A 26,727-nucleotide genomic window follows, 5' to 3' on the forward strand; every position below is an offset into this window, starting at 1 on the left:
GATATATTGGCCAATCAACTGATCGGACAATATATCTGCTGCACGTTGGCCAGTGTGTACCATCGGTATGTCTGTGAACAGCGTCGTTCACAGACATATCGCATTGGCTGCGCTGCACAGCCGATGGACAGAATGTCCGCAGACAAATCTATACCATCGGTAGGGGTGTAGGGACGGTCTGCAGAGATATCTGTCCATCGGCAGGTGTGTAGGGGCGATCTGCAGACATATCTATACCATCAGCAGGGGTGTAGGGGCAGTCTGCAGACATATCTGTCCATCGGCAGGTGTGTAGGGGCGATCTGCAGACATATCTGTCCATTGGCAGGTGTGTAGGGGCGGTCTGCAGACATATCTGTCCATCGGCAGGGGTGTAGGGGCGGTCTGCAGACATATCTATACCATCAGCAGGGGTGTAGGGGCGGTCTGCAGACATATCTGTCCATCGGCAGGTGTGTAGGGGCGATCTGCAGACATATCTGTCCATCGGCAGGTGTGTAGGGGCGGTCTGCAGACATATCTGTCCATCGGCAGGGGTGTAGGGGCGATCTGCAGAGATATCTATACCATTGGCAGGGGTGTAGGGGCGGTCTGCAGACATATCTATACCATCGGCAGGGGTGTAGGGACGGTCTGCAGAGATATCTGTCCATCGGCAGGTGTGTAGGGTCGATCTGCAAACATATCTATACCATCAGCAGGGGTGTAGGGGCGGTCTGCAGACATATCTGTCCATCGGCAGGGGTGTAGGGGCGGTCTGCAGACATATCTGTCCATCGGCAGGTGTGTAGGGGCGGTCTGCAGACATATCTGTCCATCGGCAGGGGTGTAGGGGCGATCTGCAGAGATATCTATACCATTGGCAGGGGTGTAGGGGCGGTCTGCAGACATATCTATAACATCGGCAGGGGTGTAGGGACAGTCTGCAGAGATATCTGTCCATCGGCAGGTGTGTAGGGGCGGTACACACACAGTGGCAGCCGCGGGAAAGGGGGACGGGACCCGCCCCCCGTCGGGACCCGCTACAGCATGCAGATGATGGTTGTTCAGTGTTTATGAACAACAAACATATGCAGATCACTTTATATGCAGATATATCGCTTAGGTGTGTACCCCACCATAACACATGCTTATGTCCCTCCGGGATTTGTCAAACTACAAGTCCCAGCATGTGCTGCCAGATAGATGATAGCGGACAATGTATACCGGGACTTGCAATTGCACAACAACTGAAAAACTACAGGTTGGCCAGGCCTGACCTAAAGTAACACTCTATAATGAAATGATTACTGCAAACATCAGAATGGTATTATATATATTTGACTTAGATTATGGTGTCATTAATATTGGCTATAACGTGTGTACATTATATATATATATATATATATATAATTATATATATACACACATACATACACACACGTACATACACACACGTACATAAATCTCAATGGCTTGGCAGTTTTTACTTTGTAACAATCAGTAATCAGTAGGTAATTAGTGCTAATTAGAGGGTAGTTTGGGTATAGTCTTGGTATCCTAGACCAGGCTAGCTGAATATTGAGGCCATCTGCACCGACCTAATGAGCCATTTTATTGCTTCCACTTACCTTATCCTTCTGCAAAACTCACATGTTCCACATTATTGTTAATTATTTGCATAATGAATCCCACATTGTACTACAAAATATGTTGGCGCTTCATAAATAGAGAAAACTTACAGTAAGTATTATAATTACTGAGTAGTTATTAAAATGAAAATGCTTCTCTTCATGCAGTTCATTCAATTAGCCAAAAAGGATTCATAGTAGCCGTGCGCATTATATTTATGTCCCAATAAAAGGCTATTATGGTGATGAAAATGCAGCTTCTATCTGCTCGCACTCTAATGGTGCAAACAAAAATGAGTGAGGCTCATTAAACAGAGCATCATGTATAAACATAGGCCGTGTAGGGATGATTCAACTAGCTGCGAGGTTCAGTAGTAACCTAATATATCTTTTACTGACCTCTTGTTATCTAATATGCAGTTTCTGGATGGGATTCGTATTACAATTTATCAAGGAGTGATATTCTTGTTATCACGCATAACTAATCTTAAATGGTGCTCCAACCAATCAGCTCCTGTCATTTTTCAAACAAATGACAGTTAGGAGCTGATTGGTATAAGACTAGTAAGGACTGGTAACAAGATTACCAATCATTGATAAATGAGCCCCTAAAAGAGCCTATATTACCTCTTCTGTTGAATAAGACAGAATCGGTTATGTAAGAAAAAAAAAAAAAAAGGGGGGAAAAAATTAAAGTAAATGCTGGGTGTTTTTGTTATCCCCCCTTTTTGGGTAATCTATGGCAGGGACGTGCAGTCAGGGGAGGCAGAGCCTCCCGTCATACTCCTGAGACTTGATATAAATATAAAAATGATTAGAGTAATACAAAGATGATATTTATAACTTATAAATATCTGCTTTTTTTTATTGTAATCATTTTTATAGTTAACACTCACCAGCTTTGTGGAGCTCCCTGGGACTGCAGGGAGATGAGAGATGAGGCAGGAACAGCTCAGCCTCGCTTCTGTACAGTCAGACACTGCTTGCAGAGCTGGGGGCAGGGCAGTGGCGTAACTATAAATTTTGCTCCCCCTGACAAAAATATTTCTGACGCCCCCCCCCATCCCATGGCATTTTGGTCAAATAATTAGTGCCATTTATACGGAATTTGGCTCCCAGTGCAAAAGTTAAAAATGTGCCCCACCCCCCTAGACAGTTTGCAGTATTTTTCCTCCTTGTAGTAATGCCCCTTACACATTATACCACACCGTAATGCCCCTTACACATTATTCTACACACCATAATGCCCATTACACATTATGCAGCACACTGTAATGCCTATTACCAAAGTGCCACTTACATATTTGCCCCCTGACACCATTTTATGCCCCACAGTAAGGCTTCTAATTACTTTTAAATTACCTGCTCGTGTCAGGGGTCTTATACAGTGCCCCCAGTAGTGGCCCCCCCTATGTGCCCCTTATATAATTCCCCCAGTAGTAGTCCCACCAGTGCAGTGCCCCCAGTAGTAGTCCCACCAGTGCAGTAGCCCCAGTAGTACCCCCCCAGCAATTCCCCCAGTAGTAGTCCCCTCCCCCTCAGCAATGCCCCCAGGAGCAGTCTCCCCTTCCCCAGCGGTGCAGTACCCCTAGTAGCAGTCCCACCCAGCAGTGCACCCAGTAGTAGTCCCACCCAGCAGTGTCCCCCAGTAGTAATCCCCCCCAGCAGTACCAATAGTAGTAACCCCCCCAGCAATGCCCCCCAGTAGTCCCCCCAGCAGTACCAGTAGAAGTAACCCCCCCAGCAATGCCCCCAGTAGTCCCCCCCAGCTGTACCAGTAGTAGTAACCCCCCAGCAATGCCCCCAATAGTCCCCCCCAGCAATACCAGTAGTAGTAACCCCCCAGCAATGCCCCCCAGTAGTAGTCCCCCCCAGCAGTACCAGTAGTAGTAACCCCCCCCAGTAGTAGTCCCTCCCCCAGCAGTACCAGTAGTTAACCCCCCCCAGTAGTAGTATGCCTGCCCCAGACAGACACACAAAAAAAGACATCCACTTATCTTGATCCCCGCTCCGGCATCAGCTCCTCCGTCTGGCGTCCTCCCGGGCCGGCCCACTCTGCATGATGAGAGAGCTCTCCCATCAGCCACTGCGGGAGTCAGAAGATGCTCAGCTCTGGCAGTGGGTGCAGCAGCCGATGAGAGTCTGTTTGACTCTCATTGGCTGCTAAAACAAACACACAGCAGCCAGCGCCGGCGGCTGTGTGTTTGTTATGCTAATAGTGTAGTGCGGACGGCACTTATGTACTGTCCGCACTACCGCCCTGCCTGGGTGACCAACAGATGCTAGAGGTCCTACTGGACCTCTAGCATCTGTCTCCTCTGAGGCGGCGGCAATTTTTGGAGGGCCTTTTTCTGCAGATTTCATGCGGACGGCTAGTCCGCATGGAATATGCAGCCACAGTGCCCCACAAGCCCCCGCGCGGGGTCTGTAGTTACGCCACAGCACGGGCAGTGAGCTGCACAGAAAGAGAGCTAATAGAGGCATGCCTCTGAATATGGGGGAAGTGCCTTGAGCACTGATGGACACCTTGGAGGTGTTATGTGACAAGGGAGTGCACTGCAGTGTTTACAGATAGCAGCTCAGTCAGCAGCAAGAGAATACACAGTGATGCAGGTAGGAGAATCAGTGGAAATTGAAGCTTTGTGTAGTGATGGGAGAGTTACAGTGAGATGGGGATGAGATAGGCTCCCAGCACTCAGACCCATCTTCATGTGTGCCTCCCCAGCCATTGCCCTCACCGCACGTTACGGATGTACGGCAGATATTGGGAGGCTGGTGCAGATGAGGCCATATACTGTATGTTTATTCTTCCAGAGCCCAGATGTTTCTGGGTTATGGACAGTTCAGCAATTAGCTGTGTGGCAGATTCAGGTAGAGGAATGTCTCTGGCAAGGGGTCAATGAACTTACGGTCTCGTGGCTGGAGAATTTGCAGGACACGTGGAAATTAATCAAATTTTCACCAACGATAATGTAGGAGACACCGTATCCATCATCAGCCACCTGGAACAACAGGAAACCGATTTAGAGACACTGAACACTGGGAACATCACATCCTGTAACACATGTAGTTATAGCAACAGGGAAAGGAGGGAAGAGAACAGGAGAACAAGAGACGTTAAAACAACTTTCCGGTTAACAGAATTAATAGGCAATAATGCATAGACACTGTGTATTCTGGAAATGCCATCACTGCATAGTGATACATGAAAAAGAAGAAAAAAGTAAATTTATGCCATGGGCCTGGGAAATATGGCAATTGCAGCAAACAACTTGTGAATGATTCTCAGGGTAAAAAGATAATAAAAAGGTTGTACAGTAAAGCTCACCCTCCTCTAGATATAGCCCAATATTTATTCAGATTTAGTTCCACATCAATTATTATTATTCTTTATTTATATGGCGCCACAAAGGTTCTGCAGCGCCTTACACAGTACATAAATGAAAAACAGTTAAAAGTAATACAAAACAATACAGGACAAGGACATGGTTTATAAACATAGCTGCATAACACAAGCAGCAGGGCGTCAGCAACCAGGTGCTAGGTGCCGTTGTGGGGAGTTAGGAGAAAATTATACTGTAAGTAGGGGGAAGCACATGAGGGATGAGGGCCCTGCTTGTGAGAGCTTACATTCTAAAGGGGAAGGGCAGACAGACAGGGGCGACACAGATGGGGTAGATAGTGAGGAAGGAGCATGAAGCAGTGGGTTAGGATATGTGCTGCGGAATGAGTGTGTATAAGATGATCTGATGTTATGTCAAATTTAAGTCCTTCATTCATCTATCTCTATGACAGAAAATAGATTTTAATTATGTGTTATTTACATGAGAGATGTACAAAATAAAGTAGTAGCACTTTAATTATTGTGTGTTACATTTTAGCATCTAAATACATCCTGATAAAAATGAAGCTAAATGTGTGACTGTTATAAAGCCTGCATGGGCAGGGACCCCTTTTCAGGTATTGCCCACACCCTGGAGAGCTAGCCTGAGGCAATAGGAGGTGTATCACTCCAAATGCACCTATGTACCACACCGCACACTGAAGAGGGTTACAAAAATGTACAGTTACTTGAACACAGTGTATGGACACAATATTTACCTTACTAATTCACTAGGATATGGTGACATCAAGGAGGCACAAAGAGTCTCACACCTCACATGTCCCTCCTAGTACTATATTAAGGCTGCACGAGCACCTAGAGAAACAATTTTTCTAATTCTAGAAGTAAAAAAGAACTATGTACTGGCTATGGGAGGCAGCACATGACCTGTGATTATGGCGATCCTACGTGTGCTTCCCAAACAATAGAGTCTCTTCACGCACTGCAAGGGAGAAAGCCAGCAAGATACAGTGATCTACCTGCCATGATTGTCATCTGTACACAGCTTAAGAGGACAGTCCAAGCCATGTACAGAGAGAAAGGACACCAAATTGGGCAGTACTGTGGCTTTGACAAATGTGTTGAACCAAGCACCCCTCAGACCATACGCTGTCTGGAACCCTTCAGTTCTGTTTCAGAGTAAGTGGTCAGGAGGAACCAGCCAAAGTCACCAGCAAAGTAGGTGCTGCAGCCGCTACACGGAACTCTCAGGAGGAATCATTTCCACTCGTACATGTGGTGCACAGTCGCTACTTACAGTTAGAACACTAGTTAGAGTGGTCAGTAGCTAAGTGCAACCCCAAGACAAATAAATAGACCCCCCCCCCCTCAAGACTAGGTGGCAGAATGAGCCCACCCGATCATAGAAATATCCTCCCATGCAGCCTGCACATACAGTACTTCCTCTGTCATAGATAAATAATTGATGACGATCATTTACATTGAACTAATAAATGTTACACCTCCGGCACTGTGCTGGGATGCTCCATCACAGCTTAATATATACTTACAGGTCCAAAACCACCTCCACACGAGACGTACTCTGGATGATTGATTAAATCAAACAGTTCCACCTGCTGAATGGGAGTCTGACTGGTTGAGAGACGCCAGGGCTCAGACAGTACCTAGGAAAACAGACTGCCATTACAGAATACCAGCGTGGCTGCAAGCTTACACGGAGAGGGGGAACCTCCACATCTCAGTAATGTACCTCTTTCAGGAATGGTGAATCTACGCCGAGGTATTTGGAGACTACATAGAGGCAGAAGAGATGTCGGTCAATCCCAGCACCAGTCATTGCATTTCTGTACAGCATCTGATGCTTCTCTGCTGCTGCTTTAAAATGTGTCAGTCTTTCCTGGACCTGTGGAGGTGAGACACACACAGTGATCCATAGAGCCTTTAAGCTAAGCAGCATGCAATAGATAAAAGTCTACACAGGACTGGCACTAAATTGCTTCAGGTAAGGGACCGACAAGACCAGCAATCCTGGCCAAAATTTGGGCAGGAGTGCTCAGATGTCCAATAGGAGGAGCATGATCTACTGTACTAAGAGCCTGACTGCTTGGATCGCAATTGCATCTGCGAATCCTGACGGAAAGCAGCTATTAATATATGCAGATGCAGCCACAACCTTATCCATGCATAGAGACACCCACTGCTGCCTTCTCTTCATACGCAGACTGGCATACACCTTGGGATCATCGGTCACCATCGACCACTTGCTAGCCGCAAGTGGTCGATGGTGACCGATGTTCCTGACTTGTCGCTAATTCTGCGAGCCTCAACACAGTGTCTGCTGCGGATGCGATCGCACTGGCTAAATTATGGACGCCCGTTAAACGCCATCTAAGAGGTAAGCCACAGCTGTGTTTTTAGGACCCCTCACCTCTTCCAAACACTTGGTAGCTGTCAATTATTTCTGCGTATTCGCTGGCTTGCGAGTGCCATCGCAATGCGTTCGCATGTATGCGCTATTATGTATGCGCACAGGATAAAAGTTGCTCGGCTGCGTTTGTAATTGTGATCCAAGCTGAATCAGACCCTAAGAAAGCCCCATCCGGTCAAAGATGGAAACCCACACGCGGCCAAGTTTTATATTTAAGATTTGAATATTACAATGAAAAGAATAAACATTTTATCCGATATAACTTTGCAAGTTCCCAGAAGAGAAACACAGAACGGTGACTTTCTGAAGGAAGACCTACTGAACAGTGCATTGCTCCTGTGTTAGTCCTCAGAACGGCCTGCATCAGCATGTGGAGTGTCCAGCACAAGGATGCTGCCCCAATTTCTAACCTAATGTCACACGTTACAGATGTGTCCTTACTCATTTAGCCTCAATATGCCTGGCGTGAGGTAGCTGTCAAATCCCCTGCAACTCCGCTAGCGCCGGGCATCTTTTATTTCCAAAAGTTCTTCTGTAATGCGTTGTGACGCGACTAGGACGCACCAGGAGACTGTGCTGATTAATGTGATATGTGACCCTTGTATATCTGCGTGTGACTGAGAGTCTGAGAACGGAACTTGGCGTGGAAAAAATCTGCGGCCGCTGCATCGTAGCATTTCATATGCTGATTGAGAGGCTCAGCCGCACATGGAGCTTGACCTTGAGGTATAGACCCAATTACATACACAGGCACTCCTCCTGCCATTTATGGAGAACATGTATAGATATCCTGTGAGATCCATATGTTGTTCTACTTCTACCAAAAGACCAAGGATGCATCACGAAAGCACACTCAGCCCATTACACTGCTAAATCTAGGGAATAACCAGACACATCATCCATTGCAACATACCATCAGCTGTGCATTATATGATAGGTCTTTCTCTGGTCAGTCACTGAGCAATCATTTAAATCTCCGTTAGTAATAAAGACCAACAAATGAATAAAATATCCTTTGGGTCAATACTAATGCAGGTGGCTGCCATGGGATGCCCCTTAAAAGCTGGGTCTTCAGGTAATACACTTACAGGACAGTTCATGATCCAATTAGTGGTTTTTCAAAGAGCCAGCACAGCCTTACAGTTGTCTCATTTTTTTTTTTGCTAATAAAGCTTAATGAATACTATAATTATGTTTAAAAACACCTATATAACAAAATACCTTATATAACATATATACATACTGCACATCACATATACTTACAAAGAATGTGAGTTAGTTACATGGACTATTTAAAGCTTTATCACAGTGGTAATAATAATAGTGATAATAAAAATCATCTGACACTCACTGTTTTTGATGGATCCATCATGGCTTTAACAAAACTCGAGGACTCTACAGTACATGAACGCACCGTCTCCGTTCTTCCTTCTCGGAAAAGTCGCGTCATGGAAGCCTCGTATGTTAGGCAGAATTTTCTTTTGTCCTTAGATAGAAAGTGAATCATCTTAAAAATGGCAACTCTGCCTCTAAGCTAATTCACTGCTGTATTGCTGACCCTGAGAGCCACTAGCAAACGTATTAGCGGCATAACATGTGATGATTTACCATGGTCAGCATGTACGTACACAGCAGTCATACCTCTGACATGTGCCCATGGAAAGACATCCCCCAAAATATAAGGATATTAGAGGACATCAATGAGTTCCGTGGCAATGTATCCATTGAGACTTCTAAGCTCATTATATTTCACAGTCACAGGGCGAATTGCTACTTACAACACAAATAGTCATTTTATGACAAGGAAATTACACATTTTAGCATTTAATTATAAGTTTATTTTGAAATACATTATATTTGTTTTGTTTAATTATTAGAAAAGAAAGCCGTTAGCTTATAATACAACATTGCCTTGGGAAGAGATTCTATGGATGAACAATGGCTGCAGGGTGAAGGGTATACTGTTATGGTGGGTACACACTACACGATATGCTCCCTGAGCGATATCGTGTAGTGTTGTCCCCGGCAGGCTGTGCTCAATGTCGTTCATGACATTGAGCACAGCCGCTGAACGATATCATTAACGATATCGTTCAGCGCCGGGCTCTCTCCCCCATTCCCTGACATGCAGCAACCTGACGAGATTGCTGCATGTCAGGGAATGGGGGAGAGAGCCCTTTACTGTGGATAGTTTGAGTCTAAAGTTTGACTTAATACAGGAGAGACAATGTAAGTATTGATAAAATGATTGGGATAAGCGAATAGGAATAAACACATCCCCTTCACTTCTGTCCCTCATGTCCGCTGCTTGGTTATCATCATCGACCCCTCTCTCTCCTACACTCACCACATTCAGGATATCTCTCATTCATCCAGCTTTCATCTCCACAACATCTATCATGTCTGGCCCTTACTCATCCATGCGCTCATCTCCCGCCCTGACTACTGTAACCTCTCCTCCTCACTGGCTTCCCTCACACTCACCTCTCCCCACTTCAATCCATCCCCAATTCTGCTGCTCCTCTCATTTCCCTCTTACAGTAAGGCATCACCTTTCATCTACAACCGGCTTCACTGGTTCCCTATCCCCTTCAGAATCCAGTTAAAACTCCTCACCTGCACCTTGTACCCCCCCCCCCCCAGCCCCCACATCTCCAACCTCATTCCTCTCCCCTCTGCAGTCCTCCTCCTCCTCCTACAAACGCATGAAGAAATCTGCCACTGTGGCCCTCTGTGAAAGCATCCGAGACAGGCTTACCAGCCCTCCCCATAACTCGTCCTCATCTCCTCTATCCTTACACCATCTATCCTTCCCTGTTTACCCTTTAATACGCTTTGTGTTCTGCTTATTTTCTGTCTTTTTAGTTTGTTTTTACTCTGTTTACCCTTTGTCCGGCACTGCAGACACTTTGTAAAGATAATAATTTGTCATTCCCTTCTTGTATAAAGACCTAGGTAAGAATACATGGGATAATGCCACGTGGATAAATATTATACATCACTTTATAGTAGATGTATAACAAAACAAAAAATATAATATTTGAGTGTTTTTCGTACAATTGTTAAATTATTGTTTGGTATGATTTAGTAGATCAGTATTTCCTTTTGTTTAATTTTTAATAAGCAAATTTGTCTTGCGCAGTGATAATAATCATGAGAGGATGCGGTATGGCTATGGGCCTGATTATCGGGAATCTGCAAGTATGCAGGACCCATTCTGCGAGTGTGCAGAATGGGTCCTGCGTAGTCGTACGCAGACCCTTGAATACCTCTGTCTGATTGACAGGCAGAGGCATTTAAGGGGTGTTGCAGGGGCGGGGTCGGCTGGCATTCCCGGAAACAGGGGCGTGTCTGCTGCGTTTTCTTGGGAGTGGCCAGCCCAGGATCTGTGTTGATCGACGCAGTGTCCTGGGCTCGCAAGCCGGCCAGCCTGAGTAAGCGGAGGCTCAGTGCTGTCTACCATCGCGACCATCGACCACCGATGGTCTCGATGGTGATCCCAGTCGCAGTGCTGGGATCGCAAATGCAGCAGGGGGTGTCATACACCATAACACTACAGCATCTACATACATCATCTCACAAAGCCTATAACAAATATACCATTATTGACATATCTGCATGGACAATAAGAAAAACATCAAATTACGCAGCACATCTAAATAATACAATATTAAGTAAGGCACAGTCACCAGCCATTGCGTCAGTGCTGCAACACCTGAGGCTGTATAGGCAACAGGGCAAAACTTACTGGAAATGTGTCGTATTATTATTATATGAACTATATTTTACATACATAGCACTCGATTCGCTTATGATTTGTGATACAACAATGTTGACATAGTGTAATAAATGCAGCGAATATCTCTGTGTGTGTCAGTACAACAGTAATTGGGAAATACGCCTGCAGTGTAATGTCCTTAGTCTCACCCTGTAGTGTGCGAGCTGCAGGGCAATCTGGATGAAAGCGTCAGGGCTGGTCCTACACTTCTTTATCAAACCTTTACCAAAGTCGTTAAAGGGGAAAGTATGAAAGTCAACATCATCTGCTAAAGCCTGGGCGACTTTCAGGGAGCCGAGGATGATTTCACTGCACTGGAAAAGGAAAGAGGGAGAGATTGTGAGGATGGAAATACATGAAAATAATATGCTGAGGTTATTGGGGTATTTATTTCATATAAAGGATAGGATGGACATGATGGTCTTTTAGAACTGATTCGCCACACTAGGTTTAAATAAAGTAAATCTGAGATTTTGGAGGCTCACTGACCTCATTGGAGATTTCCCACTGCATTCTCTGCGGTAAAGGAAGTGTTGTATCCACCGGCCCCTTGCAGTGTCCTTCTTCATTGTACCCAAGCTGGAAGCTATCTGTAGCCAACATAGACTAGGGGCCAAAAAGAGAGCAATGATCATACAGTATAATGTAGTGAACTTCTGATGCCATTAATGTCTAGGTGGTAATTCAAGGGACAATATTCTAGTAACATTTTTAAACCTCTCTCCCCGATCTACACAATAAATCAATTAGCGATGCGGGAAAGCCCCCTACGCGTTTTGTTCCAAAGACGTTGTCAGAGGTACGCGTATAGGGCGGCTCCCCACATGCTGCTTCCTTCTTTATGGAGACTGGAACTGAAGGTATCTCCAGCTAGGACTGCAGTCTAAACACATACAATGTATACTTGTGCTCAAGTCAAGTACAACCTAATGACCCAGAAGAGTTACCTATAGGTGTTTGTGTGTGTAATATATATATATATATATATATATATATATATATATATATATATATATATATATATATATATACATACACACACACATACAGTCAGGTGCATAAATATTGGGACATTGACAGAATTTTCATATTTTGGCCTCTATTCACCACCACAATGGCTTTGAAATGAAACAAACATGATGTGCTTTAACTGCAGACTTTCAGATTTAATTTGAGGGTAATTACATCCAAATCAGGTGAACGGTGTAGGAATTACAACGGTTTCTATATGTGCCTCCCACTTTTTAAGGGGCCAAAAGTAATGGGACAAACTAAACAATCCTAAATCTAATGGAGCATACACACGGTCAGATTTGTCAGACTTGTCAGATGAACGATTGAACGATTTGAACGATTTTACCAAAGTTTTGAACGATTTGAACGATTTTTGACTGCATTAAAATGAATGGAATCGTCCAAGTCTGACTGCAAACACATCAGATGTCAGAAATCGTTATCTGACCATCGGGAACGCGCATAGTTGATCGTCCATCGTTCAGGCTTGTCAGATATGAACGATTTTCCTTCAGATATGAACGACTGAACGATTTTTAAATCGTTATCAATCATATCTGAAGGAAAAATCTGACCGTGTGTATGCACCATTACTTTCACTTTTTAATACTTTGTTGCAAATCCTTTGCAGGCAAATACAGCCTGAAGTCTGGAACGCATAGACATCACCAGACGCTGGGTTTCATCCCTGGTGATGCTCTGCCAGGCCTCTACTGCAAATGTCTTCAGTTCCTGCTTGTTCTTGGGGCATTTTCCCTTCACTTTTGTCTTCATCAAGTGAAATGCAAGCTCAATTGGATTCAGGTCAGGGGATTGACTTGGCCATTGCATAACATTCCACTTTTTAGCCTTAAAAACTCTTTGGTTGCTTTTGCAGTATGCTTCGGGTCATTGTCCATCTGCACTGTGAAGCGCTGTCCAATGAGTTCTGAAGCATCTGACTGAATATGAGCATATAATATTGCCCGAAACACTTCAGAATTCATTCTGCTGCTTTTGTCAGCAGTCACATCATCTATAAATACAAGGGAACCAGTTCCATTGGCAGCCATACATGGCCACGCCATGACACTACCACCACCATGCTTCACTGATGAGGTGGTATGTTTTGGATCATGAGCAGTTCCTTTCCTTATCCATACTCTTCTCTTCCCATCACTCTGGTACAAGTTGATCTGTGTCTCATCTGTCCACAGGATGTTGTTCCAGAACTGTAATGGCTTTTTTAGATGTTGTTTGGCAAACTCTAATCTGGTCTGTTTTTTGTGGCTCACCAATGGTTTACATCTTGTGGTGAACCCTCTATATTTATATTCACTCTTGTGAAGTCTTCTCTTGATTGTTGACTTTGACACATATACAACTACCTCCTGGAGAGTGTTCTTGATCTGGCCAACTGCTGTGAAGGGGTTTTTCTTCACCAGGGAAATAATTCTTCTGTCATCCACCAGTTGTTTTCCGTGGTCTTCCGGGTCTTTTGGTGTTGCTGAGCACTCCGGTGCGTTCTTTCTTTTTAAGAATGTTCCAAACAGTTGATTTGGCCACACCTAATGTTTTTGCTATCTCTCTGATGGGTTTGTTTTGATTTTTCAGCCTAATGATGGCTTGCTTCATCGATAGTGACAGCTCTTTGGATCTCATATTGAGAGTCGACAGCAACTGATTCCAAATGCAAATGTCACACCTAGAATCAACTCCAGACCTTTTACCTGCTTAATTGATAATGAAATAACGAGGGAATAGCCCACACCTGCCCATGAAATAGCTTTTGAGTTGATAGACCCATTACTTTTGGCCCCTTAAAAATTGGGAAGCACATATAGAAACCGTTGTAATTCCTATACCGTTCACCTGATTTGGATGTAATTACCCTCAAATTAAATCTGAAAGTCTGCAGTTAAAGCACATCTTGTTTGTTTCATTTCAAAACCATTGTGGTGGTGAATAGAGGCCAAAATATGAAAATTCTGTCAATGTCCCAATATTTATGCACCTGACTGTATATACACACACGCACACACTTAAGTGCCAAAAGTAATGTGGTAGCAGTATGAAAAAGTAATAGTAGGTGGCGTCACCATATTGTGACGTCTTGAAAATGCCCAGACCTGCATCAGTTGTAATCTGACATCTTGTGAGTCAGTTTGAACAACAGCTAGGCTGCTCATGGGGTATGATAGTGGGTGCCCGACAGATGGGACATTCCATTTCTGAGGTTGTGCAGACATTCCTTGATCTACAGCGTCTCGTGTGTACAGGAAATACCTCATGGAATGGATTACCACCCACCGTGGACAATGGCCGACCATGGGTACTTAATGATTGTGACCAGCGACTTCTGGCCAGAATTGTCTGTGGTAACAAACAAGTGACACTGGCTCAAATTACATCCACATTCAATGCAGGAGGTACCAGATGCATATCCAGCGTTCTTTAGCTTCCATGGGATATGGGAGCAGAAGGCCCACTAGAGTGCCCTTGTTAACACTATGACACCTGGGCTTGTGATGTCGCTCATTGGACCCTGGAGGATTGACAACATGGGGCGTGTGTCCGATTAGTCACAATTCCAGTTGTTTCAGGCTGATGGTAGGATTTGGCGCAGACCCCATGAGGCCATGGACCACAGTTGTCAACAAGACACCGTGTAGGCTGGTGGTGGTTCCATAATAGTGTGGGGTGTGTTCAAGTGGCATGGGTTAGGTCTGCTTGAACAAGTCATTGACCGGTAACTACTGCGTGACATTGATTGATGACCATTTGCATCCCTTCATGGACTTCATGTACCCCCCCCCCCATAACGATGGCATAATCCAGCAGAATAATGCACTGCGTCATCTGTCCCAAGTTCTGGAGAGTTCTGACGAATTGTTTGGCCACCGCGTTCTCCCGATAAGAACCCAATAACAAGAGATATGGTAAGAACTTACCTTTGTTATCTCTGTTTCTACGAAGTCCATAGGGTCCACAGGGTTGACCTTGGGGTATAGGTTGGGAACCAAATCCGGGCACCACGCAGTTAAAGCTTTTAGCTCCCAGGATGCACTTGGGTCCACTCTCCCTATAACCCCGACCCCCAGCCAGAGGCACCTCAGTTTGTAAGTAGCCAAAGGCCGGAGGAGGAGAGAAAAAGAGAGAAAACTGGAACACTCTAGAACCATACTCACCGAAAAGGAGACGGGAAACCGGTGACCAGTAACACAGCCCATATGAAGCCAGGTGCGTCAGGGCGGGCGCCCTGTGGACCCTATGGACTTCGTAGAAACAGAGATAACAAAGGTAAGTTCTTACCATATCTCTTGTTTTCTACTTCAGGGTCCATAGGTGGTCCACAGGGTTGACCTTGGGGATGTCCCAAAGCAGTTCAACCAAGGGTGGGGACACTCCTGTGCTGAGAGAAGAATCCGTCGCCAAAAAGGAAGCATCCTGAGAGGCAAAGGAAACCAATGCCTAAAACCTTAAAAAGGTGTGGACAGAAGACCATGTGGCCACCTAGTAAGGCAAAACAGCAGAGGCGCCACAGCGAGCTGCCCACAAGGGTTACATGGCCCGAGAAAAAAACAAGCATCAACAACAGAAAGGCCTACCCCTGGGTAAGCCCCTGAGGAAGACATACGAGGCCATGCAGCCAACATTTAGTTATAGGCCGGCCATCCTTTCCTGTGAAAACTAGAAATCTCAGACCACCAATAAGGAGTCCAATTTCTGTAAGGAGCTTGAACGGATAACATAAATCCAAAGAGGCCGGACAACAGTCAATGAGGCCACACCAGCCGAGAGGACTGGGGGCTGAATGGCTGTACCATAAGTTCCAGAATAATATGGAACCTAAAAACCACATTAAGAAGAAACACAGGGCGAGAGCAACTCACACCCTGACATGATGCCCTCCAGAAGAGGGAGCCACATGAGAACGCTCCCAAGTCAGACACTCTCCTGGTTAATGTAAACACCCTGAGAGAAAGAGAGAGCCTAAGCAATAGACCATGTAATGGCTATCACAACCAGCGGTTCCATCGACTGTCCCCGGAGGGAACGAAGAACCACTACTAACTCCCAAGGAGTCCCTAGGGAGGACAAATGGAGGCAGAAGCCAGAAAACACACCAAAGGATGAACTGGATACCAGAGTGGAGCAATTCCATATCATAACCATACCGACAGTGTAGAGATCCGCACTGTCAGGAAGGCCAGGCCGAGGGTGAAACCCAAGCCAGCCGGCAGGAATGCCAGAATATCTGGAAGTCCGGGACACCGGAGGCTCATATCGACAGGTACGATACCGTAAGAATTACGTATGCCACAGTTTGTGGCAGATCCCAGCAAAGTCTGGCCTGTCTGCTCTAAACATCTCAATGAAGACAGAGCCAGGGAAGCCCTAGGACCACAGCAGGGGCACAGTCATAGACAAACGATCCAGGTCCAGGGAAAAACAAGGACCCTGAGACAACAGGTCCAGATAGTGAAGCCGTAGGAACGGAGCATCGATGAGAAGACTCCGAAAATCCTAGTACCAGTGACGTCTGGGATGAACTGGAGCCCCCAGAAGGAAAGCCCCTCCGTCTCGAATTAAACTTCCGAAGATCTCGAGGAAGAAGGGAGACCGGAAGACACAGGTACACAAAGTGGAAGGACCACTTCACTGACAGAGTCACTGAAGGTAGCTTCAGTACTCCTAGAGCTGGACTGTAACACCGGTAATGTGTGATAGAGTCAGAAGGCCATGAGGACCAATCACCTCAGGGAGGCCCCCTCTGCTCACCATGAGTTGAAACCTCTCTTGGAGAAGAGACTAGTCCCCGGGATGCACGTCGTTACGGCTGAAGCCCACTTGACAATAGAGAGCTCCCGGAATGAACACTGCAGAGTTGGCCAGGAGAAGACCCTAGGACTATGTGAGAATGTATGACATTCCTGTCATTGCCACCGAACTACCAGTGTTGCCTAGATGGAAGCCACGGTTGTGACACTGTTGGACTGAACCTATGCAGGTTTACCGTGACATAAGGGTTAGGCCAGAGTGAAGGCCCAAGACAGCCGAAAGTTCCAACAAGTGGCAGGGCGGAAGCGACAGACGTCCAGCTACCCCGAAATGAATGCGGACCAGACACAGTCTGCAGCAAAGAATACCCTGGACGAGATGGCCATAGCCACCCGGACAGAGACCGACTCGCCTCCGGAGAGAGCATCATCGTCCGAACAGCGATCCGATGGAAAAAACTCGATCCATCTGGAGAAGAGTCAATTATGGCAAGGCCTGGAATGGAACTGATCACATTCCCCCCTCCCAAAAGGTAGACACTCTGGGAGACCGCGCATCACCAAGAGTAATGACATATGTCGACCGCGTAGACATCCGCACACTCCAGGTTGAAGAGCGGAGAGCTTGTCTTACGCCAGAAAAATTCCCAGATTCCTGAGAATCCAGCAGTGCTCCCAGATGAAGAATACTCTTGTGAGGGATGCAGGGAGGACTTTTCTCCGGTGACTAATTATCTGTGCCGAGAAAAAGCCACGGTTATCCTGACCCAGCGGTAAAGGACCCCGGTGATCCTGCTAAAAGTAGGATGACGTCCAGAGAAAGGAGCATTCGGATACACTGAACAGGTGAACCGTCAGAAAATCCGTAAAGCTGGTAAACCCCGGTGGAGTTAAGGGCAGTTCCAAAAGGCAGAGCCCGAAACTTGCAAGTTTTGCTGTGGCACAGCAAACCTGAACCCCTGCTGATGAGAGGGCTCTGTATGTACCCGTAGGTACGTATCCTGAATACTCAGATATACCATAAAGTCCCCAGGCTCCAAACGTCGGATGGTGGAGCAAGGAGGATTCCACCTGAGTCCAGGCACCCTTGGAATCTGATTCAGGGATTTGAGACAGAGTATAGGCAAATGAAGGACCAGTCAGTCACTGCCCCAGAAAGAAAAAAGAACAACCAGTCCCTCGCTGAGATACTGAGGCTGGCCGAAATAGCTCTGCTTACCGCAAAGGCTGTATAGCTTTCTGGGTTTGTAAGGCCCTGATCGGAAGAAGGGCCCGTGTAACAACGCCTGTGAGGAGGCCGCCTGAGCAATGAGAGGCCGTTAAGAATCAGTATCCCACTCTGGAATCCCCCAGATGTAGACCTGCCCCGTCAGGCTGAAGGCTTATCCTCCGGCGTATAAGCAGGGCCGTCCAGAAGTCCTGGACAGCTCGGTACTAGATATGGTGGCCCCCGTGGAGGCCAACAGCCTAGGAAAAAACAGGCCTTTAGGCTGACCCTGAGGACAAAAAGACCTAACAGAGTTAGTCCGAATGTAGTGGGAGTAGCTAAAGACGGCATCTCTCCATTAGTGATACTGCCAATGATGCAACAATCTTGTCAAGGCCGGACCAAACAAGATCTTCCCCATGGTAGGAGACTGCACCTCTGCTTTCCCATAACGCAGCCATAGGGTATTGCGGCGGATACAGACGTAGCCGAAACCCTGAAAGTTAGAAGACCGGCATCCAATGTAGGTAATCCCACATATGACAATTGCATATTTTATGTGAGCGGCAAAAGACATTTGAATCCCAGACGTGTTGAAGGGGAAAAACGTTACAAATGCATCAGGCCAGCATGCAACAGTATTAACCAACCATGCGATGGCCATGGTAGGACGGGCAACAGACCCTGAAAACGAGTACATTGATTTCAGGTAAAGTTACCACCTACGGATCCGTAAAATCCGTCCAGGCCGGGATGGGAGGCATATTAATGCCTGTAACCCGACGATTAACATACAAATTCACCCCAGAAGGAGATTTCTATTACTTGTGAGGACCCTCAGGGAATGGGAAACAGGAGGCCTTTGTGACCCCTCGTATCTGGCGACAGCCAGACTCCCGCCATGAGATCCACCCGCTGGGCAGAAACGAGGAATGTATGATACAGGTGCAGGATCGACATTCTATATATCCAGAATGAACCCGGCTACCAGCCCCAAAGCAGAAATAATAATACTTGAAATCGGCTTCCCCCATGTGAGGGGGAAAAAGCCGAAAACACCCTCCAGTTCACGGCAGAGCCACTGGGAAGTAACCACAGGGCGTATATCACGCCATTTAGTATTTCGTAGAAAACGACATCCACCAGGGTGGCCGTTGTGGTAATCCCTGCAAGGGGAATGACAGACCGATGCGGTACCGGAGGTAATGCATGTACTGTGAAAAACCCCGGCAGGGAGCGATAGTCTGTGGCACAGGGGTAAAGTGCAAGTAATTGCGAAATACCCCGAGTTGAAAAGGGCAGTATGGTGAAGTAACCACAAGCGAGTTACGACAATGGGGCCCGCCCGGCAATCCTCAAAGGAGAGGATCCTGAGAAATAAACTGCCCAAAGGGGTCGTGCAAGGGGCCCGGCACCAGATGGCGCCGCATACAAAACCTTTCTGAGTCAAATCCTCCGCACTAATACCTGCAGCACATGGCTTGCAGAATAGCAATAATGGGTGCAGTATCGTGCGCAATCTCCTGGTCAGATATATTTGACTATCTTGACGGAAATATTAAGCAGCGCCATACCAGTCCTGAATGACGCTAAGATTAGCTGCAGGGACCCATTATCAGCGTATGCAACACACAGTTCCATCTAAAATATGGCAACGTGCAGCACGCAACAGTATGTGACAAACCTCACAAATATTAACAAGTATATATATGTGAGGTCTCAGAACCACCCTAGGTACACCTGTATTAGGGCAGATAAAGAAAAGGGATAGATATACACTGACAGGTGAGAAAAGCAGACAGTCAGCACTAGCATAAGTCACATACAATGCAGAAAAACATATATACATACATTTGCATGACATATAATATACTGCACAATGCCGCTACATTCAACTGCCCAGATTCAGTGTCTGGGAAGGCTATAGCGCTGTGTACACTCACCCACAATGGCCAGGTACGCAGGGGGACTGGGCTCACTGACATCCTAAGAGTTCTGCAGCACCACCGAGAGATAATGGCTGCTGGAGACCTCAGAAGAAGCGTGGCCCGCGGAGGAAGCAGCTCAGCGACGCCAGACTGCGTGTTGAAAGGCGCGCTGAGCTGAGGAGCCGCTAGACAGGGAAGGCTTCCTCCCCTGGCTATCAATTAACCCCCCGGGATGCCGGCTCCCGCTATAATCCCTGGTGGGCTAGTGGACACGCGGGGTATGCCTCCATGGAGGGGGAGCCCGCCGCCACCGCTAGCGCCTCCGGTCTGTCCCCAGAGACATAAGGCTGCATATTCACACGTGGATCACCGCAAGCAGTGACCACGCGACTTACCTGTCCCCGTCGATCCGGCAGCAGCCTAGGGATTCCTCCAGAGTCCGGCTAGTACAGACTCTGGGGTCCCGCTGCGATCCCCATATCTGTACTGGCGTCGCAGCGCCGGCGGGGTGTAGGAGCGGCAGCTTAGACGTCCATTGGACAGTCTGACGCTGCCGCTCTGATTAGTAAAAAAAAAAATAATAAAACTCTTTTTTAAAATAAATTATAAGCTTAGGGGATGCTAATCAGCTCCCCACTGCACTAACGGTGACCCGACTCCGGCCGGGCACCAACTTAAACTGAGGTGCCTCTGGCTGGGGGGGCGGGGTTATAGGGAGAGTGGACCCAAGTGCATCCTGGGAGCTAAAAGCTTTAACTGCGTGGTGCCCGGATTTGGTTCCCAACCTATACCCCAAGGTCAACCCTGTGGACCCCCTATGGACCCTGAAGTAGAAAGAGCATTTATGGGACGTGGTGGAGAGGTCCAGTCGCTCCCAAGATCCTGCACCTGCAAATATCAGGGAGCTGGGAAGCTATCCAGGTGGCATGGGTCACCATCGCTTCAGGGGTCTTCTGTCTACATGTTGAACTGATGCCACGTCGAGTTGCTGCACTTCGCTGGGCTAGAGGGGGTCCTACACGATACTAGGCACCTATCCCATGACTTTTGGTACTTTACTGTATATATACTGTACCATGAGTTAGCTTCTGGTTTCTTCCTAGGATTTATCTAAAAACAAGAGATATGGTAAGAACTTACCTTTGTTATCTCTGTTTCTACGAAGTCCATAGGGTCCACAGGGTTGACCTTGGGGTATAGGTTGGGAACCAAATCCGGGCACCACGCAGTTAAAGCTTTTAGCTCCCAGGATGCACTGGGTCCACTCTCCCTATAACCCCACCCCCAAGCCAGAGGCACCTCAGTTTGTAAGTAGCCAAAGGCCGGAGGAGGAGAGAAAAAGAGAGAGAAAACTGTAACACTCAATAACCATACTCACCGAAATGGGAGACGGAAAACCGGTGACCAGCCACACAGCCCATATGAAGCCAGGTGCGTCAGGGCGGGCGCCCTGTGGACCCTATGGACTTCGTAGAAACAGAGATAACAAAGGTAAGTTCTTACCATATCTCTTGTTTTCTACTTCAGGGTCCATAGGGGGTCCACAGGGTTGACCTTGGGGATGTCCCAAAGCAGTTCAACCAAGGGTGGGGACGCTCCTGTGCTGAGAGGAGAATCCGTCGCCAAAAAGGAAGCATCCTGAGAGGCAAAGGAAACCAATGCCTAGAACCTTAAAAAGGTGTGGACAGAAGACCACGTGGCCACCTAGTAAGGCAAAACAGCCGAGGCGCCACAGCGAGCCGCACACGAGGGTCACATGGCCCGAGAAAAAACAAGCATCAACAACAGGAAGGCCTACCCATGGGTAGGCCCCTGAGGAAGACCTACGAGGCCATCCAAGTCAACATTTGGTTATAGGCCGGCCATCCTTTCCTGTGAAAACCAGAAATCTCAGACCACCAATAAGGAGTCCGATTTCCGTAAGGAACCTGAACGGATCACATAAATCCAAAGAGGCCAGACCACAGTCAATGAGGCCACACCAGCCGAGAGGACTGGGGACAGAATGGCCGTACCATAAGTTCCAGAATAATATGGAACCTGAAAACCACTAAGAAGAAACACAGGGCGAGAGCAACTCCCACCCTGACATGATGCCCTCCAGAAGAGGGAGCCACATGAGAACGCCCCCAATTCAGACACTCTCCTGGTTGATATAAACACCCTGAGAGAAAGAGAGAGCCTAAGCAATAGACCATGTAATGGCTATCACAACCAGCGGTTCCATTGACTGTCCCCGGAGGTAACGAAGAACCACTACTTACTCCCAAGGAGTCCCTAGGGAGGACAAATGGAGGCATAATCAAGAAAACACTCCAAAGGATGAACTGGATACCAGAGTGAAGCAATTCCATATCTTAACCATACTGACAGTGTAGAGATCCGCACTGTCAGGAAGACCAGGCCAAGTGTGAAACCCAAGCCAGCCGGAAGGAATGCCAGAATATCTGGAAATCCTGGACACCGGAGGATTGTATCGACAGGTACAATACCATAAGATTTATGGCTGCCACAGTTTGTGGTAGGTCCCAGCAAAAGCTGATCCATGTGCTCTAATCATTCCAACGATGACAAAGCCAGGGAAGCCGTAAGACCACTGTAAGGACACAGTCAAAGACAAACGACCCAGGTCCAAGGCAAAACCAAGGACCCTGAGACAACAGGTCCGGGCAGTGAAGCATCAGGGATGGAGTATCGATGTAGAGACTCCGAAGATCCAAGTACCCCTGACATCTGGGGCAATCAGGAGCCACCAGCAGGAAAGCATCTCCGTCTCGATTGAAAACACTTCCAAAGACCTCGAGGAAGAAGGGAGACCGGAGAACACAGGTACACAAAGTGGAAGGACCACTTCACCGACAAAGAGTCGCTGAAGTTTGCTTCAGAATCCCCAGAGCTGAACTGTAACACCATAGTGTGATAAAGTCAGAAGGCCATGAGGGTCACCTCAGGGGGGCCCCCCCTGCTCACCAGGAGATGAAACCTCTCTTGGGGAAGAGACTAGTCCCCGGGATGCACGTCGTGACGGCTGAGGACTCCCGCTTCCCAATGGAGAGCTCCTGAAATGAACGCTGCCGAGATGGTCGGGAGGAGACCCTCGGACTATGTCCGAATATGTGACATACCTGTCATTGCCACCCAACGAACAGTGTTGCTAAAAAGGAAGCCACTGTCCTGACCCTGTCGGACTGAACCTTTTCAGGTTCACCGGGAAACAAGAGTTATGCCAGAGTAAGTTAATTGACAGGGTGGAATCGACAGACGTCCAACTGCACTGAAAAGGATTCGGTCCAGACACTGTCCCTAGCAAAGAAAACCCTGGACGAGATGGCCATAGCCACCCGGACAGGGACCGACTTGCCTCCGGAGAGAGCATCATCGTTTGAACAGTTATCCGACAGAAAAAACTCATTCCATCTGGAGATGAGCCAATTATGGAAAGGCCTGGAATGGAACTGAGCCCATTCCACCATGCATCCCAGAGTGTAAAGACATCTGTCGACTGCGCAGACAACCATGTACTCCTAATGGAAGAGAGGAGATTCCGTCTTACGCCAGAAGAATTCTCAGATTCTGAGAATCCAGCAGGGATCCTAGATGAAGAATACCCAGAGAGGGATGCAGGGAGGACTTTTTCCCCGTTGATTAAACGTCTGCACCCTGAAGAAGCCACAGTCATCCTGACCTGGCCGTAAAGTACCCCGGTGATCCCGCTAAGAGCAGGAGGCCGTCCAGGTACAGGAGCATTGGGATATACTGAACAGAAGAACTGACAGAAAATCCAAAACGCTGGTAAACCCCTGTGGGGCTGAGGACAGTCCCAACAGGCAGAGCCCGAAAAATTGTAAGTGTTGCTGTGATACAGCAAACCTCAGCCCATGCTGAGGAAAGGTCTCTGTAAGTACCCGTAGGCACGCGTCCTGTATATCCATTGATACCCTAAAGTCCCCAGGTTCCAAACATCGTATGATGGAGCATAGGGATTTCCTCCTGAGCCCAGGTAGCTTTAGGAACTGGTTCAGGGAATTGAGACAGAGAACAGGCCAAAGAGGACCATTCAGCCACCGCACCAGAAAGAAAACAGAACAACCAGTCCCTCACTGAGATAGTGGGGATGGCCCAATTAGCTCCGCTTACCGCAACAACTGCATAGCTTTCTGGATCTGTAAGGCCCTTGTAAAGAGGGCGTACCCTCCTACCCACGTAGCCGCGGCAACTTGACACTAATACCGGGCGAACTGAGAAAATCGGTATCTCCCAGTTGTAGGCCTGTCCCGTCAGACTGAAGAGATATCCGTAGGTTCAGAAGCAGGATCGGCTGGCAGTCCAGGCCTGCTCGGTACTGGATATGTCGGCCCTTGTAGATGCCGACAGTCTACGAAGAAACAGACCTTTAGGCTGACCCAGAGGACAAAAAAGACTTAACAGACTTAGTCTGAGGCCTTGTAGTGTGCATAGCTGAAAACGGTAAACTTGTCGTTAGTAATACTGCCAATGTTACTACAATCTTGTCAAGGTCAGGACCAAACAATATCAACCCTAAAGATGGTATCTGCACCTCTGCATTCTCAGAGCGCAGCCATAGGGTATTACGGAGGATACAGTCGCAGCCGGAACTCTGAAAGTTAGGAGACTGGTATCCAATATAGGCATGTCCACCTATGACAACTGCATATATTACCTGAGCGACCAAATACATTTGAACCCCCGACGTGTTGGAGGGGAAAAAACGTTACAAATGCATCAACCCAATATGCAATAGTATTAACCAACCATGCTATAGCCATGGTAGGATGGGTAACAACTCCTGAAAGCAAGTATACTGATTTCAGGCAGAGTTACCACCTACGGATCCGAAGAATCCGACCACGCAGGAATGGGAGGCGTAGTAACGTCTGTAATCAGACGAGTAACACGCCCATTCCCCCCAGGAGGGGCTCGTGATGACCCTCAGGGAATTTGGGACAGGAGGCCAAACACTGTTGTAACACCTCCTATCTGGCAACAGCCAGAGTCCCGCTATGCGATCCACCCGCTAGTCAGCAACAGGTAACCCGAAGGCACGCAATACTGAGGGTGTATGATACAGGTGCAGGTCAACATTCACTCTAACCAGAATGGACCTGCTACCAGCCCTAAAGCAGGGATAATAATACCTGAAATAGGCTTCCCCCCGTGTAAGAGGGAAAGAGCCCCGAACAGTACCCAGTTCACGGCAGAGCCAACTGGGAAGTAACCACAGGGCGTCAACCACGCCAATTAGCGTTTCGTAGAAAACGACATCCACCCAGGGTGGCTGTTGTGGTAATCCCTGCAAGGGGAATGACAGACTATTGTGGCACCAGGGGGAATTCATATACTGCGAAAAACCCCTGCAGGGAGCGGTAGTCTGTGTCACAGGGGAAGAGTGCAAGAAGCTGCGAGATACCCTGAGATGAAAAGGGCAGTATGGTGAAGTAACCCCAAGTGAGGTACAACAATGGGGCCCGCCCGGCGATCCGCAATTGAGAGGATCCCGAGAAAACAAACCGCCCAAGGGGGTCGTGAAAGAGGCCGGCACCAGATGACGCCACATACAGAACCCTTTATGAGTCAAATCCTCCGCACTAACACCTGCAGCACATGGCTTGCAGGATAGTAAAAATGGGTGCAGTATAACGCTCTATCTCCTGGTCAGACATATCTGACCAATCTTGGCGGAAATATTAAGCAGCACTATACTGGTCCTGACTGATGCCAAAAATTAGCTGCAGGGACCCATTTTCAGCGTATGCAACACACAGTTCCATCTAAAATATGGCAACGTGCAGCACGCAACAGTATGTGACAAACCACACAAATATTAACAAGTATATAAATGTGAGGTCTCAGAACCACCCTAAGTACAGCTGTATTAGGGCAGATAAAGAAAAGGGATAGATATACACTGACAGGTGAGAGAATAAAGTACAGTCAGCACTAGCATAAGTCACATACAATGCAGATATATACATATATACATAAACATGTCATATAATATACTGCACTATTACACTGCATTCAACTGCCCAGATTCAGTGTCTGGGAAGGCTACAGCGCTGTGTACACTGACCTGATGGTGAGGTACGCAGGGGGACTGGACTCACTGCCATCCTGAGAGATTTCGGCTGCACCACAGAGATAAAATGGCCGCTGGAGACCTCAGAGGAAGCGTGGCCCGCGGAGGAAGCAGCTCAGCGACGCCAGACTATGGATACTGAAAGGCGCGCTGAGCTGAGGGGAGGAGCCGCTGTAACAGGGAAGGCTGCCTCCCCTGGCCGGCTATTAACCTCCCGGGACGCCGGCTCCCTGCACCGATCGTTAAGTCCCTGGTGGTCTAGTGGACACACGGGGTATGGGGGGCCCGCCGCCACTGCCGGCGCCTCCGGTCTGTCCCCTGAGACCGGAGGCACAGGACTGCATTTGAAATGCGCGGATCACCGCAAGCGGTGATCCGCGACCTTACCTGCTCCCCGTGGATCCGGCAGCAGTCCTGGGCGCCCGCAGAGTCCGGCTAGTACAGACTCTGGGGTCCCGCTGAGATCCCCAGATCTGTACTGGCGTCTCAGCGCCAGCGGGGTGACGGAGCGGCAGCTTAGACGTCCTATGGACAGTCCGACGCTGCCGCTCTGAAGAGTCCA

General features: G+C 47.6%; 1 protein-coding gene across 4 annotated transcripts in view; it reads right to left on the bottom strand.

The window, feature by feature from the left end:
* LOC148478433 (carnitine O-palmitoyltransferase 1, liver isoform-like) overlaps nt 1–26,727 on the bottom strand; it is an 83,093-nt gene that overhangs the window by 3,238 nt on the left and 53,128 nt on the right. For all 4 annotated transcript variants that reach the window (XM_088455432.1, XM_088455433.1, XM_088455434.1 and 1 more), the window contains exons 13-18: nt 11,649–11,765; nt 11,309–11,473; nt 8,733–8,867; nt 6,704–6,856; nt 6,504–6,617; nt 4,520–4,612 (exon numbers count right to left, since the gene is read on the bottom strand). In XM_088455432.1, the coding sequence (XP_088311558.1) occupies nt 4,520–4,612; nt 6,504–6,617; nt 6,704–6,856; nt 8,733–8,867; nt 11,309–11,473; nt 11,649–11,765 (777 nt within the window). The remainder of the gene's footprint in view (nt 1–4,519; nt 4,613–6,503; nt 6,618–6,703; nt 6,857–8,732; nt 8,868–11,308; nt 11,474–11,648; nt 11,766–26,727) is intronic.

This window comes from Taudactylus pleione, unplaced genomic scaffold, assembly GCF_031769625.1.
Source record: "Taudactylus pleione unplaced genomic scaffold, aTauple2 ptg000655l, whole genome shotgun sequence".
In the NCBI taxonomy this organism is placed as follows: Eukaryota; Metazoa; Chordata; class Amphibia; order Anura; family Myobatrachidae; genus Taudactylus; species Taudactylus pleione.